The sequence below is a fragment of the Oncorhynchus nerka genome, linkage group LG24, assembly GCF_034236695.1.
Source record: "Oncorhynchus nerka isolate Pitt River linkage group LG24, Oner_Uvic_2.0, whole genome shotgun sequence".
Classification (NCBI taxonomy): Eukaryota; Metazoa; Chordata; class Actinopteri; order Salmoniformes; family Salmonidae; genus Oncorhynchus; species Oncorhynchus nerka.
This window is the reverse complement of record NC_088419.1, coordinates 62130875-62148721: the sequence shown is the minus strand read 5'-3', so window position 1 is coordinate 62148721 and position 17847 is coordinate 62130875. Positions and strand designations below refer to the sequence as shown.

The window sequence follows — 17847 nt, the reverse complement described above, 5'->3', positions numbered from 1 at the left end:
CCTTAGTTCCAGTTAAGGGAAATCTTAACGCTACAGCATACAATGACATTCTAGACGATTCTGTGCTTCCAACATTGCGGCAACAGTTTGAGGAAGGCCCTTTCCTGTTTCAGCATGACAATGCCCCCGTGCAGAAAGCGAGGTCCATACAGATATGGTTCGTCAAGATCGATGTGGAAGAACTTGACTGGCCTGCACAGAGCCGATTTCAATCCCATCAAACACCTTTGGGTTGAATTGAAACGCGGACTGCTCGACCTCAGTAATGCTCTTATGGCTGAATGGAATTAAGTCCCCGCATCTAGTGGAAAACCTTCAAAGAAGACTAGAGGCCATTATAGCAAAGAGGCGGTACCGACTCCTTATTAATGCCCATGATTTCAGAATGAGATATTCGACGAGGTGTCCACATACACAACCAAACTAATGTGTGGGGTACAGAGACAAGGTAGTCATTGAAAAATCATGTTAAACACTATTGCACATTTTCTCTTGAACTTATTTAAGCTTGCCATAACAAAGGAGTTGAACACTTGACTCAAGACTAACTTTTCATTTTAAATTAAAATCATAATTCCACTTGGACATTATGGGGTATTGTGTGTAGGCCAGTGAATTCACTCTTATTTAATACATTTTAAAATTCAGGAAGTAACAAACATTTTGAAAAACTCAAGGGGTGTGCATTTTCTGAAGGCATTAAAGTATTCTTAGCAGAATAAATAAAAGCAAAAGTGGTTCAAAGCATTTTTATTGAATCTTTAGAAAAACACAATTCTCCAGTCAAATGTTGCTTTACGTGAACTGCAAAATCAGTCACATGGTACAGTAAAGTGCTTATTTAAAATCAATGTTTGTCTCGGATGTAATATGTACTTTCCAACATTTTTCCATCAATATTTTTGTGCTGGGAGAGGTTAAAAACAAGTATCAACACGCAAGAGAAGCCTCAAGGCTTGAGGATATCATAACCACATGGTAGAAAAACAAATCTACATGTTACCTCCCTCAAACTCAACTATTTATAAAAATGTTTATTTAATTTCAACGTTAAAATGCATTGCCGGTGGGCTATTCAAATTGTGGGGAAGTGGATTATGACTGTCCAGCTGACTTTATAAAAAAAGGTATTACAAAAAGCTAAAAATAAGAGGCTAGGGATAGCTTGTATTCATGCTCTCCAAATAAAAAAAGCAGTCCTAAACTACTGCATTGGGTAAAAGTAGAAATGATTATGACGAAGGTAACTCATACCTTTGGTAGTACTCTTAATTATATCTAAGTCTTTCTGCATTTCTGAGAATCCCAACCCTAACAAAACAGAGAGAGAAACATATTTAATACTTTGTTTTAAAGTAGAAACTGATTTGAATATGTATTTTCAAAACCCTAAAGACCCCCTTACTTAGCTTAATGCTTTTGTTCAGATTCTTGATAGCATGGTAGTTTCACAAACAAAGAAAACAGCTGCATACACAAATTCAAGTAAGTCTTACTATAAGACATAAAACCCCACAAAGATGCATTGGTAGAAGGTTTCTTTAAAAGATTACAATCAGTGTCCTATTATCAGCATAATGGGCCATATGAAGTCAAGGGAGTCATTCTCCCCCCCCAGAGTACCACACTGCGGTGCTGGCAACACCACATGGACATTCATAGGTTTAGTAGTTTTACTCCTTGAGAATGCATGCTCGTGTCATAAACCTGTGAGAAACCTCAGGTAAAAAAAAACACTTGTTTTTCATGACTTTCACCCTCTTTGGCAAATGGCTACAGTGTCTTGAGACCATCACCATAAAATAAATTGTTCAAATTTCAGAAAGAGCCTAACTTCTTTCCAAACAGATAGTTACCAACACTTTTCACATACAAAACAGTAAAAGCCTTCATTATTTTGCTCCAGATACAAATAAATGTTTAATAAAAAATAAAAAAATACCCCCCATCAACACTTTAAAAAAAATCTAGTATTCCACCTGAACACCACATGCAGGTTGACATAAAAACTAAAATATCAGTGGCACATTTAAACATTGACATGGAGTTAAAGTAAACTTTTTAAAAATAACTGATTAATTACAGCTACATGGCCTCAGAATAGTTATTTTCTTCGGAATGCTTTTCCATTTTGTATATATTTTTTTCTCCCCCCAATAGTCTCCTTCACCATGTTTTATGCAAAGTTATGATGCAGTTTAGAATCATTCTGAGAGGGTGTGTCACATTATAAAAGGACAGTATCAGGTTACCCTCTTAACGGAAAAGCCTGATTGTTCTGAGATCAGGTTTCAAATCCAAATAGAATAGCTAAGTCACAGCAGCCAAAATGTGCTTTTCTACCCCTGCTATGCTTGGCAGGTTATGACAGCCATGGCATAAAATGACTTCACACTAACCAGCAGTCAAATTACTGACGATGTATTAGATGTGAACATCTAAATGGTCTGATGACAATTTAGTACACAACTTGGCATGGGGAACCAAATTTGCCATTTTTAAGCGAGGGTAGCGTCAGGCAAACCCCTTTGAAATGTCAGCGGGGTAAACAACTAAGCTGGATCAAGGAGTTAGCCAGCTAACGTGCCTAAAAATGTTCAAAAATTATTTTTCTTTTTGAAAGAGAAGCTTGAAATGGAAAGTCTCATTAGCTAAGTTTCCATCCAATTGGCAACAGATTTATGTAAATAGTCTGAAACTTTGCATAAAAACAAATACACGCATTTTCCCAGAGATGAGTTTCCATCAAGTTGACCTGTTGAGGATAAAAATGCTGTACGTGATGACGTAGTGCACATAAAAATAACTTGCGGTTAAATTCCCATGTACCAAATACAAGTTTCCATCGCATTTGCAACTCTGATGGTTGTCAACAAAATAAAAATGGTGTTGTATTGCAAATATGCCCACTCGTATTGATACATGTGCTCTAGTCAACAGCTTGCAGATAGAGTGCTGGTAGGATAGCCTACATGAGATTATGGACGAAATAGCCAGATGTGTCAAAAAGCAGCCAAGCACCATCATCATGTTTCCAGAATAAGACCCTCAATATTATTGGAAAGGAACAATCAAATCACTGCATGATCTTTCTCCACCTTGTGAAGTTAATCATAACTTGTCATCTGTAGCCTAATAAACTACATTCTGTGATGAGCCGTAGTGGGCCGACCACAACATAATCGCATGACTCCAAATTTACTACAATATGTTATATCAATATTTGCGCAATAAAAGGCAATTGCGTCACCATCTCCTCACATAATTAATTGTACTGACAAATCTCACCTTGTCTATCATATTTTGTTTAAGCATTTGTTAAAGTTCACCAACAAATTTGGCGTTTCCGTCAGGCCTGCTGTGACAGACAAGCCATTTAATTTTTAAAAAATTCATATAAAGTTAGGATGGAAACATGGTTAGTGACTAAACCCCAAAAAACATTACGTTTAGCTTTCTTAAATGAAGAAATCAAGTTATTTCTGATTTTTAATCCAAGTTAGCTGGCTAATTTTTTTCCTGCCTTGTGGTATACCTGTCTGGTATCAAATTAGTTACATGCACCAAAAACTTTGGGTTGGTGCATAAAGTCTCTCTTGCAGAGGCAGGCGAAACAAATGGAATTCAACCCATATTGCGTTGTAGAAATGCAGGAGGAATGAATGTTGAATGATGCATGGCCAGTGCTAGTTTGGCATAGTTCATTTCATCTATGAAACTGAATTGGTAGACATTGCAGCGTAATAAGGGCTGTTATAGATACACATTCTCTGGTACTAGAGGCTCAAGTACACAGCCACAATGTTTTGTACTGTGGGCTTAAAACCTTCTAGAGACGAGGCTCAGTTGAAGAGGAATTTATCCATTAAGATAAATCAAAATAATCTGAAAGCTTTGAAAGTCCCAGCCAAACAATGGACTACACCAGGACCTAACAGCATCCGCTTCCAGCATTCTGAACTCTACACTGAATCCCTCCACATCATCTTGGCTATTGCATAAGCATGTATGCATCTGCTGATGGGGCATTCATGCATACACATACATACAGGCAAAGAGAACATTCCAGGTAAACTTAAGTCACAGTTGATCTAGTTATAACGTGAAAGCAGCACAACAGATAGTCCTTTGGTGTCTGAGCTTGGTTCAAACGTTCTGCCTTAGACTTAACTAAATAAAAACAGAGCTTGAAGAGCCCTCCCATCCCATCGACCTCCCAGTCCCAGCAGGCTGGATGTGCATGCGTATGCATGCCCTGGCTGATGTGCTTTATAAGTGCTGCTGTGGGGCAGAAGGCAGTTAGGAAACAGACAGCAGGCATGGTGGTCTCCTGTTAAAGATGGGGACATGCCTGCAGTCAGTGTGGCTGAAGAGCTGCGGTCAGGTAGAGGCCAGGCTGAGCGGTCGTCTAGAGATCTGAGTTGGGGGTGGGGGTGGGGGGGGCAAAGGTGGTTGTTTAGGCACATGATGACGTGATGACGAGGGGTGTGAGGAGCTGACTGAGCTCGGAGGCAGAGACGGGCCCAGTCTTCAAGAGGCTGCCCCTCTGCCTGCGCTTGGCCAGCTTTGATTTGGATGGAGGGGAGAGGCGCATGGAGGCGGAGCTGGCTGTGATGACCATGGGAGCCTCGTCAAGCTGCTGCTGCTCCTCCATCACAGCCTGCTCAGCCAATTGTCGGTTCATGGCCACCGCCTTGCCAGCAAAGAACGTCAGGTCCTTGGCACTGTTTCTGATAGGATGACACCAAATATAGACATTAACAATGCAGAAGGTGACACTGCATTTTCAATAGTTGTACTTTCCTATAATGAGTTGATCAGGATACACTACACTAAACATACCCCCTATCCCTCAGGAACTCTGAAAATATGAACTCACCTTTGATGTAGGATAGATGTTGGCAGAGTGTCAGAGAAGCCCTAATAAAATAAAAAATAAAGCAGAGGGACCCATTTTAGACAAAAACAACCCCCACCCATTCTACCCACTGAAATGTGTGTCAAGGAGTGGGAGGGAGAGCGCTCGAGACTTACCCCCTGCACCCATGGGTGCTGCAGGACCTGGCCGGCACTCAGGCGGTTCTTGGCGTCCCGAACAAGCAGTTTGGAGATCAGGTCTTTGGCACTTGAGGAGATGTGAGCCCAGTCTTTCTCAGGAAACTCATACTTCCCTTCCTGGATACTCTCAAACAATGTGTTCTGGAGAAGAAAGAGCTTTCTTGACCATCACATAGTAAAGAACATACAGCTTGAATTTCACAAAATGTATACATGCATCTAGGACTACTATACGTCCTACTAAAAAAACAGAATACAGTTTCAGGAGCACACATGATAAAGGGAGAGAAAGCTAGAGCGAGAATCTGATGCAGCCGGAGGTGGTCTTTGCTTCCTTCCTTACCTGGCATGTGTGGCACGGTTCTCCCATATCCCAGCCACAGTCACTGCCGCAGCGGCCCACAAAGGGCGGGTAGCCGCTCAGCAGGATGTAAAGGATGACCCCCAGGCTCCACAGGTCACAGCGCTTGTCATAGTTGGTGGCCTCCTCACTGAAGGCCTCCACGACCTCAGGAGCCATGTACTCTGCTGAGCCACACTGCAGGAGACAGACAGATTGCAGGGTTAGTTAGCTCTGGGCTGGGAACAGTCAACAACTCCCACCTGAGGCTACTGCTGCAGCTATATAAAACAGCTGAATGTAATATGAGAGTAAAACAGTGAAAATGAAAAACAATTCTATGCTGTCCAATGTCCCCGAACAAAACATTTCTGCCTGCTCTATTCAGCTGATGCCTCATGTGCCTCTGCACAGAAGAATAAGGCTGTATGAGAGTCACATAGTAGACAGCAGCTCTGGGCTAAACTAAAGCAGTACAGATGGGCTCAAGGGGGTGGGGGAGGATTATCCACACTGATGGATTTCTTTAAGTCCCCCTGCGCCAAAACATCTCTACAGAAAATGTAACGAGGCATGAAGAACATTATGTGCAGTGGGCTGGGAGGTGAGGGCAGGGATGAGTGGGGCCTGATCTTAGCACTCAGCTCAAAGCCCACAGTGGACCGACTGGTCAGGCTACAGGCTCAGCGTGACTGTGGGATGTGAAACTAGGCCAAACACTGAGCTAGGAAAAGAGGATTGTCGGTGAGTCAGTCTAAGAAAGCCTAGCACAGTTGCATAACTCCATCAAACACCCAATGGTGTTTTAATACTTTGAGCAGGGATGAAGGAATGTGTGGGTCGCTAGTTCAGGAGGACAGGAGAATAAAGCCACTTCTTAAGAGTTGGCTGCCCTCAGTGCCCTGCTCAGATTTAATGAGCTTCTCTCTGTTTACTTTCAGAGAAACTAAAACAACCTCGTGGCAAATAATACATCCGACTTCCATGTGAAGCGAGCAGTGTGTTAAGAAGCAGTGCAGCTTGGCGGGTCATGTTTCGGAGGATGCATGTCTCGACCTTCACCTCTCCAGAGGCTGTTGAAGCGATGAGACAATTGGATATCACAAAAATGCGGTAAAGATTACAATAATCAACAAACATGATGATTCCTCAATCTGTAGGGTTAGATTGACCAGACCATATAAACTAAACCCAGAGCTCAGGTCAGGAGAGGTATCAAGGACACCCTTTCAACACTCCTGATTGGCTAGCTAGCTTTATCATGAATGGTGCTCTGGTTGAAGGAGATACCAAGATAACCTCGGGTAAACCAAACATTCATAAAACCCAAACAATGTGAGCCTGCTGCAACACAATGGCTCTGAACAGCTGTTTCCGTTGGGGGGGTTAAAGCTGACACTGGGGTGTACATTTACTCAAAAATAGCATTATTCTATCCGAGGAGAGGCTGGAGTAGTCTGTTTGCACACAGCTAGCACCTATTGTGAGCCCCCTGGTCCAGCGGTCACCCCAGCTCTGTCCCACTGCACCTTATGGGATGGCAAGTCCCAGTGCAGGACTCCGAGCAGACAGAGCCTAGTCTGTTGGCCAGCGAGCCCCAACTCCTGCACAGCTGGTTGCCTTCCTTAACAACACTACCAGATTCAGGTCAAATCCAACCCTCATGGAAAAACTGCCACACTGCCAGCTGAAACACAACAGCATCATGGAAAAGATATATATATATATTTCTGTCCACCAAGGTGCTTTAGAGGAGTAATGGGATTATGATCAGAGTACTCATGTTTCAGAGCTCCCTTCAAAAACATGGCTAAACCCAGCAGCCAGAGATAGGATGGCTAGACTGACTGCTCAAGGCACTGATAAGGGTGTGGGGCGGCTGAAGGGGGTAAAATGAGAGCTCAGCTGATACCTGTACAACAGCAGATTTGACTTTCTAGAGTAGCTAAACATAACCATGCTGGTGCAATACTGCTGAAGACTTGCATCAGTCAATACTGCTGAAGACTTGCATCAGTCTCAAACCATCCTGCTGTGACACAGATAGTGGTTAATCAGCCGACGTCTGTAGATTTGTTGGTGAACTCAACCTGGGGCTTTCCTAACCATGTGACCAGTCAGCCCATGGTCATGTGACAACACAGCTGTTTGAGGACAGCTTACAGAAAGAGGAGTTGGTCTTTCATCAGCACCCCAGCTGCACCAGAATGCCTGACAAACCTCTGACAACTTCTGTGAATTCCCCTTAAGGTGCAGCACAGGCCTGTGTGTGTTCGTACGGCTACACAGCCCCATGCCGATCTGTTTTCACCACTAAGTTCAGGAAACCACAAACATGATTCTCAGAAAAGAGACCAGCTATACCCTAAAATTCACCCCCCCCCCTTGCTACCTGAAGACTTTCAACCTCTACAAGTACAGTAAACAAAATGTCTTAGTGTGCCTTTTATCAAATTCAAATTTACTCAAGCAGATGAAAGTATTTACAGATTTCTGAAACTATATATTGGAGAATAACACGGCCTAAGTACAGACATGCAGGTAAGGGGGGGAAGAGAAATTAAAATCAGATAAGATTGCCCCGGGGATGAGGCGAAAGAAAAACAAGGGCAAGCGTATGAGCAGCTCTGGGCACACACACGTCACCCCCCTCCCACTGGCTCAGCCAATCAAAGCACAGTTGCTAGGTACAAGGGCAAGACTCAATTTCTATAGAACAAGCTTCAGACATGGGGCTTTTGTTTCATGAATACAAAGAGAAATGCAGGCTTGCACAAATGTGGTGAGAGAAAGTGGGTGGCAACTACAGTGAGAAGAGACCAGAGGGTGGGTGGCGATGTTATTTCTGTTTGTGCATGTTACAGCTCAATACCAGAGAAATGCAGCAGAGGCTCAGTGAAGGGAGACATTGTTTTGTTCCAATTACCGTTCCAAGGAAAATAAGGTTCATTCAGCCACTTCCACATACCATAGTTTAGCCTCGCTGTGCAAATGTGCAATCTGTTCCCTGTAGCCTTAATCCTACAAGGATATTACATCTAGTTCTTTCCACAGGAATGACAAAATACCTTAATTCAAAAAAGTCTGACCTGACCCAGGGAAATCTCTTAGATAAAGACCAGGCTTTTGTTGAAACCAGAGGGGGATGCAGGCAAGGTGAGGGAGAGAGCAGAGAGCCAACATCATAGAGGGGGAGACCACTCAGCACCTATTCAGTCTCCAACGTGGGCCAAATGTGCAAGTGTGACACACCCCACCACAGACTAAACCCGTGAGACCCCTGGCCCCACAACTATTCTACCAAGAGGCCAGGGCAGAGTTGGCCCACCAACAAGCTGCTAAAGCTAGGTCAGGTTCCAATGAAAAATCCACCACCCCTACATTTCTCCACATTCCCCCTCTTGCTAGCCTGGACGGGCTATCAGCTTCACCTGCTCACACCAATCTCCCTTCCTCTGACAGCTATGGGAGGGGCAAATAATGAGATGGGATCCCTTTACATTTGAATCATTCCAAAAACTACCATTACGGGTTCAAAAATAGTTATTTGACAAAACGTGGGGTTAAACCATCATAACCCCATGTGCCTCACCATTTCCACTGATAAGTAGAAGGATGTGGACATTAGACTTTTGGGAATTCGAATGGAGCTAACAGGAGCAATCCAGATATCTAAGCCTAGGAGCTGCCAGATAGGAGGGGTGCACACACACAGCCTGAGAGTCAATCCCCAGGTGACACCACTGGGGAGCGGCACCGTAAAAACACCCTGCATATTATCTACCTGCCTCAGGGAAAGGGCATGTGATTGCTTAACCTCACTGGGGCTTTGTGCGACGTCCTATAAATCACATCTGCCTTCTAGGGACGCGCACCGGTCCCCGATCCAAATGTGTAAGATATGACTGCATCGGTCCGAACCCCAAACCGATCCAAATGTAACATGCACCAGTCAAAAAAACCTAAATAAATTCATAACGCTACGATTTGCTTTTTCATTCCAATGACATTTTTTCTACCTTCCCGAAAATACCTAATATTTAGTGACAACTGAACTAAGCATGTAACTGCGATGAGCTACAAAGTCACTTTTCATGCCGAACAACCCTAGGGAATATCAATAGTCTAGTCACAGTGCCCAGCTTTGCACGCTGACCACTGGGAGTTAGCCGCCGGGAAACAACTGCCAGAGACCACGCATCTGGCTATACCTGCTGAAGGGGGCTTACAATAGATTGTTCAGGTTCCCGCATCAGCAATAGTTTTGCTTTAAGCAATCAGTGTATATGGTCATTTCTAGATATGAAATGATCAAATTTTCATTTTGCGAGGTGCACTGCATGGCCAACGCTGGCGGAGAAAGGAAGAGCGACACACTTTGAACTAGTCAAAACCATTCCATTTTGAGATGGGGTGAAATCCAAAGATGAGCTACACACCACCATTCAAAAGTTTGGGATCACTTAGAAATGTCCTTGTTTTCCATGAAAACACATGAAATTAGTTGTGAAATGAATAGAAAACAGTCAAGATAAGGTTATAAATAATTATTTAATTTAAAAAATCCTCCATTTGCAGCAATTGCAGCCCTTTGGCATTCTAGTTGTCAATTTGTTGAGCTAATCTGAAGAGATTTCACCCCATGCTTCCTGAAACACCTCCCACAAGTTGGATTGGCAATTCTTATGTACCTACGGTCAAGCTGCTCCCACAACAGCTCAATAGGTTTGAGACCCGGTGACTGTGCTGGCCACTCCATTATAGACCGAACACCAGCTGACTGCTTCTTCCCTAGTTCTTGCATAGTTTGGAGCTATGCTTTGGGTCATTGTCCTGTTGTAGGAGGAAATTGGCTCCAATTAAGTGCCGTCCACAGGGTACGGCATGGCAAAATGGAGTGAGACTTCCTTCTTCAAGATCCCTTGTACACTGTACAAATCTCCCACTTTACCACCAAAGCACCCCCAGACCATTACATTGCCTCCACCATGCTTGACAGGTGGTGTCATGCACTCCTCCAGCATCTTTTCTGCATCTCACAAATGTTCCTCTTCATGATCCAAACACCTCAAACTTACATTTGTCTGTCCATAACACTTATTTCAATCTTTCTCTGTCTAGTGTGTTCTTTTGCCCATCAATCTTTTCTTTTTATTGGCCTGTGAGATATGGCTTTTTTCTTTGCAACTATGCCTAGAAGGCCAGCATCCCAAAGTCACCTCTTCACTGTTGACGTTGAGACTGGTGTTTTGCAGGTACTATTTAATGAAGCTGCCAGTTGAGGACTTGTAAAGTGTCTTTTTCTCAAACTAGACACTAATGTACTTGCCCTCTTGCTCAGTTGTGCACCGGGCCTCCCACTCCTCTTTCTATTCTGGTTAGGGCCAGTTTGCGCTGTTCTGTGAAGGGAGTAGTGCACAGCGTTGTACTAAATCTTCAGTTTCTCACATGGAATAGTCTTCATTTCTCAGAACAAGAATAGACTGACGAGTTTCAGAAGAAAGGTCTTTGTTTCTGGCCATTTTGAGCCTGTAATCAAATCCACAAATGCTGATTCTCCAGATACTCAACTAGTCTAAAGCATGACAGTTGTATTTCTTTTAAAACAGGACAGTTTTCAGCTGTGCAAACATAATTCTAATGATCAATTAGCCTTTTAAAATTATAAACCCGGATTAGCTAACAATGTGCCATTGGAAGACAGGCGTGACGGTTGCTGATAATGGGCCTCTGGAATATATACATAGGCGTACATTTAAAATACAAAAATACATTGCAGTTTAAAGTTACAAAAACTTTTGAACGGTAGTGTATATTCATTGGCTATGTCATAGCTAAATATTGATACATTACTAGCACAAACACTTAATCTGCAAAAATGACAAGTTCAAGTGATTATAATTTCAGAACCAAGGTGAGGGGGACAAAAGCATAGGCTACATTGCGGCGACCCCCCAACCCCCCCCCAATTTGATAGTGATAGTGTGGTGGTAGATGCCTTGTCTCCCTTATGGCTCAGATGCCTTCAGCATATACACCATATATATACATAATGTACACCCACACAAGTCAGCACAAACAGAACCAGCTCATGAGCTCCAACAGCAGAATTTAGCACAGAAAATAAATACGTTTATGCAACAAATGTCAGTAAATCGCATCCAATCGTTATCTAGTCAAACCAAAATGCACCGAATCGTTTCAAAATAAAATGTACCGTTTTGGAGCCCTTGTATTTCGATACGTATCGAATCGTCTTGAAAGGGAACGATGAAGATCCCTACTGCCTCCTATAAAATGTCTGTTTCCCTCCCATACCATTTCCACAAGACTATTTACACATGCAGTCAAAATGAATCAAGGTGAACTGGACTGGCACAACAGTGTAGTAGACTGACTGACCGGAGTAAGGAGCTCTGGGGTGGAGATGGGTGAGCTGTCGCTGTTCAGCTTGATCCCACTGCCCAGGTCAAAGTCACAGATCTTCACAGGAGAGATCTACAGAGGAAGGGAGAAAGACATGTTTTAGATGTTACAAAATCATTCTCTTCTGATGCCGCTCAAGAGATTAGTGACCAAAGTTCAGGGTGTTGGTTGTTGTTTATGCCTTTCATTGGGTATGATAGCACTTTAGGAAGGCGACTTACTGGCAATCATACTTAACTTCAGATTAGCGTGCCCTTGTGCCAGTGACTAAAGATATCAGACACCCAGCAATGGAAACGTACCTTGTCCACGTGCTCACACAAGATGTTTTCCGGCTTCAGATCTCTATGTGCCATTCCTTTAAAAAGGAAAAAAATAATACACATTTTTTAAAATAAGTGTCATTCTAAGGTATGGTGAATTAAAGAGAACTGGTGGGTTGTACGTTGGCATGTGTCAAATGACCAGTATGGGCCACTGCTAGGGATCACAGGGGGCCTATGGCTGACCTTTCACCCAACAGCCCAGGTGTGGAAGCAACACGAAAGACCTTAAGACCATTTATTATACCCAGGAGTACAGTGGGCCGAGCCTTCCAACAATCTGCTGAAACCAGATCAGATAGTTGCAGTGCAAAGCCCTCGTGAGACACGTCAGCCCATCTCCAGGTCCTTCCCAGTACCAATGTGAAACTCAACCCTCCCCCTTGGCCTGGCAGGCAAGCCCTGGGCTGTGGCTCGACCCTGCTGGAGGACGCTTACCTTTGTTATGCAGGAAATCCAGAGCGCTGGCGATGTCCTGCACCACAACGCAGGCTTCCTGCTCGCTAAAGTGTTGTCTCCTGTGGATGTGAGCCAGGACCGAACCTGCGGGTCAGCAAGACTTATTACTCTGCTCCCTTACATGGTCTTGTTTAAAAAGTGTCTGTATTAAGCTACACCGACCAATTCAATGAGACGCATGCAAGAGGAAATGGTGTATTTTACTAAAGCATTACATTAGCCCCTGAGACTGGTGGTGAGGGTTCAGAGCATTTAAGCCTGGTTGGAAGCACTCACCTCCTCTTAGCATTTCAAACACCAAGTAAAACTTGTCTTCCTCCTCGAAGAACTCCACCAGCTCCAGGATGTTTCTGCAGTGAAGGAAACAGGACACGGTCATTATGTGGTCAAGCGATTATAACCATTACTAAAAAAATATATCAGTCTGGAAATATTTATATTGAATAACTGGAAAAACTTGTCTCAGAGCATTACTAATTTAGTGCCAAAAGCATCTGTTGAAGTAAGGTACACTGCTTTCTACAACAACAACAAAAAAGTGTCAGAAGTCAGCCGTGTGGGTGGCATATAGGCAGTAATCTTACCTGTGACCCTGGCACTGGTACAGCATCTCCACCTCCCTGAAGACGCGACTGCGGCTGTGACCTGGTCTCTTCTCAATGATCTGGAGTGGAGGAGTTTGGGTTAGGGGATAGGCTTCCAACCACCATGTATGTATCATACTGTCTCCTTAGCACCACTTCCCCCTAACCACAGCTTGGATGAAGGGTTAACCTAATTCCGAGGTTGCCTAGTGCCTACCCACCCAGACAGCCAATAGGTTAAGAATCACAGCACCACACCTCTAAATATAGTATAAGTGTGTAACCTATATTGCAAAAAGGGGCAAAGGGTTCATCCCAGCCATCACAGGCAGCCAGTTCCCAGTTGCATCAACAGAGTGGAGACTAAATTTAGCTGCAGTACTGTTGTGGGCTGCTGCCTGGCAGTCCAGCTTGTTGCAAAGCCAAAAGAGACTGCTGACACTAAAAGCAAATGCCTAAATGTTCCAGCTGCCCCCTCTTCTCATTGTCTGAGGGTGTACGTGACTCTTCCTGTTAGCTGGATTAGAGCTGCCATTGAAACCCACCGGGCCAGAGCACAATGTTTCTAGGATTAGAGGCCTGTATGGACCCAAAGCTTTCTCCTGAACACAACTTCCAATGAGTAGTCGCCAAGTAGCAGACACTAGTATTAATTGATAGTGGGAGAATTGCTAGATAGCTAAATGAATAGCCAATGCATGAGGGTGAGCCTCTTATCTCTATGGAGGGCTGTGGAGTTTTTATTGTCAGACAGTCACCCAGCAGGGGCTATACATCCCTGCAGCCTGGCCTCATTGAGTCATACTGCAGGTCTGTAAATAAACCCAGGCATGTGAATTCCCAGGCCTCCCAGGAGCACTCAGTATGCTGGGCCCCAGAATGAAGCTAGCCAGGCAGGAAAGAAAGCAAGCAGACAGAAGACCAGCCCCTTCAGTTTGTTTTCCTGCAGCTCTGGCTTTTGTTCTAGTGTTGCAACACTAGAGTCCCCGCCCCCCCGCCCAGACGTCAGGAGTTAGTTGATGAGGACATCTGGTGTGGGCAGTCTGAGACCCCGCCAAGCCCCAACTGACCTTCAGACATGGGTTCTCCCACACTCCACCCCCTAGAACCCCTCTTAAGTGAACAACTATTACTAGAAAGATTTGAGGGGAACAAAGATAATTAATGCACTGGATGCAAAAGTAATGGTTTGTCTTAAGGCATCCAAAGAATCCATACAAAATGTGGAACAAACTAAATCTTACAACACTTCTGCAAAAATGGAAAACATATCAAATTGAATTTCACAACATTTACCTCAAGGCAAAAGGAGGGAGAATGAGTCACAGGAATCCAACAACTGTTTTTCAAACCACACCCCATTTTGTAGGGGGGCAGTGCTGCTAGAGGAACAAAACAATGAGTGACCGCGCCAGGTCATAACCCTTACCGGGTTTATGCGGGAAATGGCGAAGACAGAGAGGACTGCCTCGCTTCTAGTCCTACAAGCATTTCGCTACACCTGCAATAACATCTGCTAAACACATGTATGTGACCAATAAAATGTGATTTTATGTTTTGGCACTGTTGCCAGCACACACACCTCCCGCCACTAAGAGCCTGGCTGACAAATGAGAGCAAAGAGAGGGGGTGGAAGTAGCCTTTGGCTGGTTCTTATTGGAGCCAGAAAAACACAGTAAGGGGGAGTTTGTGACAGCAGTAGCTAGGTACCCAGTGCCCATTAAAAACTACAGCAGCCTCAAAAGACTGACAAGAGCCTCATACATCTGTTAAACAGAACAAAAGTGATAAAGTCTGTCTTGAAATGTCCCAAACAAGGTTACAAGAGTACATTACACAAATGTAGATGCAAGAGAAGACTGGGTTAAAGAGGGGCAGCAGGCAGCCTAGTAGTTCGAGTGTTGAGCCAGTAAGTGAAAGGTTGCTAGATCAAATCCCCAAGCTGACTAGATAAAAAGCTGTCGTTCTGCCCCTGAACAAGGCAGTTAACCCACTGTTCCTAGGCTGTCATTGTAAATAAGAATCTGTCCTTCACTTACTTGCCTAGTTAAATAAAGGTTAAATAAAAAAATCATCATTAAATGAAGGGGCTATATTTCCTGAGCAATACCTTCATGTGCACAATTCACAGCTTGTGGCTAATGATCAATGTAACATTCCTATTTTGAGCGCAAGCCAAGGCCCAAACAGCAAAGCAGTGTGACGATCGCAGTCACAGGCCCATGTCAGGAGTGACGCACACGTCAGACACTACCCTCTGAAGTTGGCAATATCCTGGGAAAGCCTTCAATTACCTTTCCTATAAAAATGGGCACGTTCCCAAATTCTATACAAACCACTTATTACAATAACAGTTAGGCACTCAATGATATTGGAGTTTCTTTTCAAATAACTTGTGCAACATGAGAAACATCTTACCTTCACAGCATATTCTTTATTGGTGATGAGGTTGATGCAAGTCTGCACTCTTGCATATGCCCCCTCTCCAAGAACCTCTGCCTGCAGCCTGTAGACATCTAGTAGGACACAATCACAAAAAATTAGAAATGTAAAAACAAAAACTTTATTTTGTACTATAAACTACAGAATCTGTCCTTTACATGAGATAAGAAAATGACTCACCCTCAAATCGGCCAGAGAAGCTGTCAGTTGCCCTGCAACGCTTTTTCTTCTTATTTCTCTTCTTGGCATCAGGGATGTCAATAGGTTGGCTGGAGGGAATATCTACAAAATCACAAACATCTGTAAGAATAATATAGAATTACAGCATGCTACTTAACATAGGAAATGGTAGTACAGAGTTTGTGTCCCAGGATGACATTATTGACCTATTGGAGTAAGATGAGAACTTCAGAGTTATGGGGTCAGTACAACAAAGGAATGTACTTACCATGTCTATTCGACGACTCAAAATTGAAGTCGGAATCAAGGAGGGATCCATTTTCTGTGAATTCATCAGTCTCAAAGGGATTTTGGCCCTAGATGAGCAGAACAAACCGGTGAATTTAAACTAAAAGTTAGGCCTTGTTCAAAATGACCCACACAATTGATGGTAAAATTAGCAACATATTTGCTACAGTGGCCATGGTCTCATCCATCACAATATTGAATCAAGCTCCAAGAATTTCACAGCTGATACTGTATCCAGTGTACAATTCTGTGCACTGCCCACTTGTACCCAGGCATATACATATATATACATATATATATATATATACAATAACATCTGAACCAATCTGTGCTGTTGTGCCATTTAAAAACATTGTCCAAGTAGGCCAGTTTAACAGTCTCCCTCTAACTCAATTAGTCATTATCCATATCTGTGTGAAGACAGATGTAGTTAAATATAGCAAGATGGAGTCTGATCTCACTTTTCCCATCTTGTAACCAATGCAATCTAATAGAAACACTTATTCACCTTGAAAGAGCTATGGAATCCAGTGACTTCGCTGATCATATTTTGCACCATTTTGCTTTGATTATGGGGGACTGATGGCGACTGCAGCGTTTTTGTGGTATCAAATTACACTCTCCCAAAACAAAACGTTTCTTTTAGAGAGAATGCAGCAAATTAACGCTGTGCTGTCTGGTCAAGATGATGCGCTTTCAACCAGACGGGAGCACTGTGGTAAAAAAAAAACATATACATAGTATAAACATTACACAATCGGGAATATTTGACAACAATAGCCTAATTAGGCCTGTCAAACTAGACACGGGGTTAAACATTGGAAACATATTTCGTTACTTTAACGAGTAGCTAGCTGTACTATTATTTAAAAATAGTTCACCCAATTTACATAACGCAGCTAGACCCGTGGTCTGTTGTCAAAACACGTTTACTGAACACACACTGCGCTAGTAGAAGCAAATACTGTCCGTGAGGACACTGCACAGCAACATCAACTAGCTAGCTAATCAACTAGCTAGCTAGTTAGTTAATCGCATCAATATCCTGAAATGAATTACCAACGGAGTCAACCGACTAAATAAACTAAGCGTGAAGAAATGTAAATAAAATTTTAAATCAATGAATCGACTTGGCCAGCCAGAAAGCTAGTTAACTGTTAGTTACTTATGCTGACGCGCTGTCAACCATCGACAAAGCATTACTTTCGATAAACTCCCGAGTAGAAAGGACGTCAAGCCAAAGTAACTATCGACAAACTACTTTTAATTTACCCCGTTTTCGCTTTTCACAGCTCCAGTGTTAAAGCCGTTATTTGACCCACTGCTTTCATCAAAGCTGCAGAGATGGTCGAGGGGAAGCCAGATCGTGAGTGTGTGGAAGATGGAACGAAGTGCATCCCGACAAGGCTTTTTAATCTCACGACTGTTTCCGCCCACTTCTCGGTTCATCCAGCCCCTTCGGCTACTCGCACCCAAAACACAACAACAGGGCTGGGATTAGGAATTACGTGTGTTCTCGTTGAGTGGCGCAGCGGTCTAAAGCACTGCATCTCAGTGCAAAAGGCATAACGACAGTCCCTGGTTCGAATCCAGGCAGTGATTGAGAGTCCTATAAATTTCCCTTGTTAAATAAAATATATTTATGTTTCTATTTCAGCCTATAGCATCTTTCCTAACGCCTTCTCAATTATTATGTAGGTGTGTAAGCAGACCACAGCCTTTCACCACATTGTGGAGATTCTGCCAT

At 43.3% G+C, this 17847-nt stretch overlaps 1 protein-coding gene across 2 annotated transcripts; it reads right to left on the bottom strand.

The window, feature by feature from the left end:
* Window positions 1–734: 734 nt before the first annotated feature.
* mknk2b (MAPK interacting serine/threonine kinase 2b) lies at window positions 735–17501 on the bottom strand. 2 transcript variants are annotated; one of them, XM_029632641.2, is made up of 14 exons: window positions 17373–17501; window positions 16609–16813; window positions 16081–16168; window positions 15813–15932; window positions 15609–15706; window positions 13191–13270; window positions 12883–12956; window positions 12586–12690; window positions 12127–12182; window positions 11801–11896; window positions 5402–5596; window positions 5035–5199; window positions 4880–4920; window positions 735–4730 (listed from the first exon to the last, which is right to left on the bottom strand). In XM_029632641.2, exons 2-14 carry the CDS (start codon window positions 16657–16659, stop codon window positions 4457–4459), a joined length of 1443 nt encoding a protein of 480 aa, XP_029488501.1. In that variant the 5' UTR covers window positions 16660–16813; window positions 17373–17501; the 3' UTR covers window positions 735–4456. The 2 variants fall into 2 exon arrangements, with proteins under 2 accessions (XP_029488501.1, XP_029488502.1); XM_029632642.2 differs by having other exon boundaries at window positions 15813–15914.
* Window positions 17502–17847: the final 346 nt, after the last annotated feature.

Excerpts from the sequence above, each read along its gene's own strand:
- mknk2b (XM_029632641.2), bottom strand. The coding sequence starts at position 16,659 with ATGGTGCAAAATATGATCAGCGAAGTCACTGGATTCCATAGCTCTTTC. Across the intron at positions 15,933-16,080 it reads TGAGTCGTCGAATAGACATG|ATGTTTGTGATTTTGTAGAT; the intron begins GTAAGTACATTC and ends TTATTCTTACAG. Across the intron at positions 12,183-12,585 it reads GGATTTCCTGCATAACAAAG|GAATGGCACATAGAGATCTG; the intron begins GTAAGCGTCCTC and ends TCCTTTTTAAAG.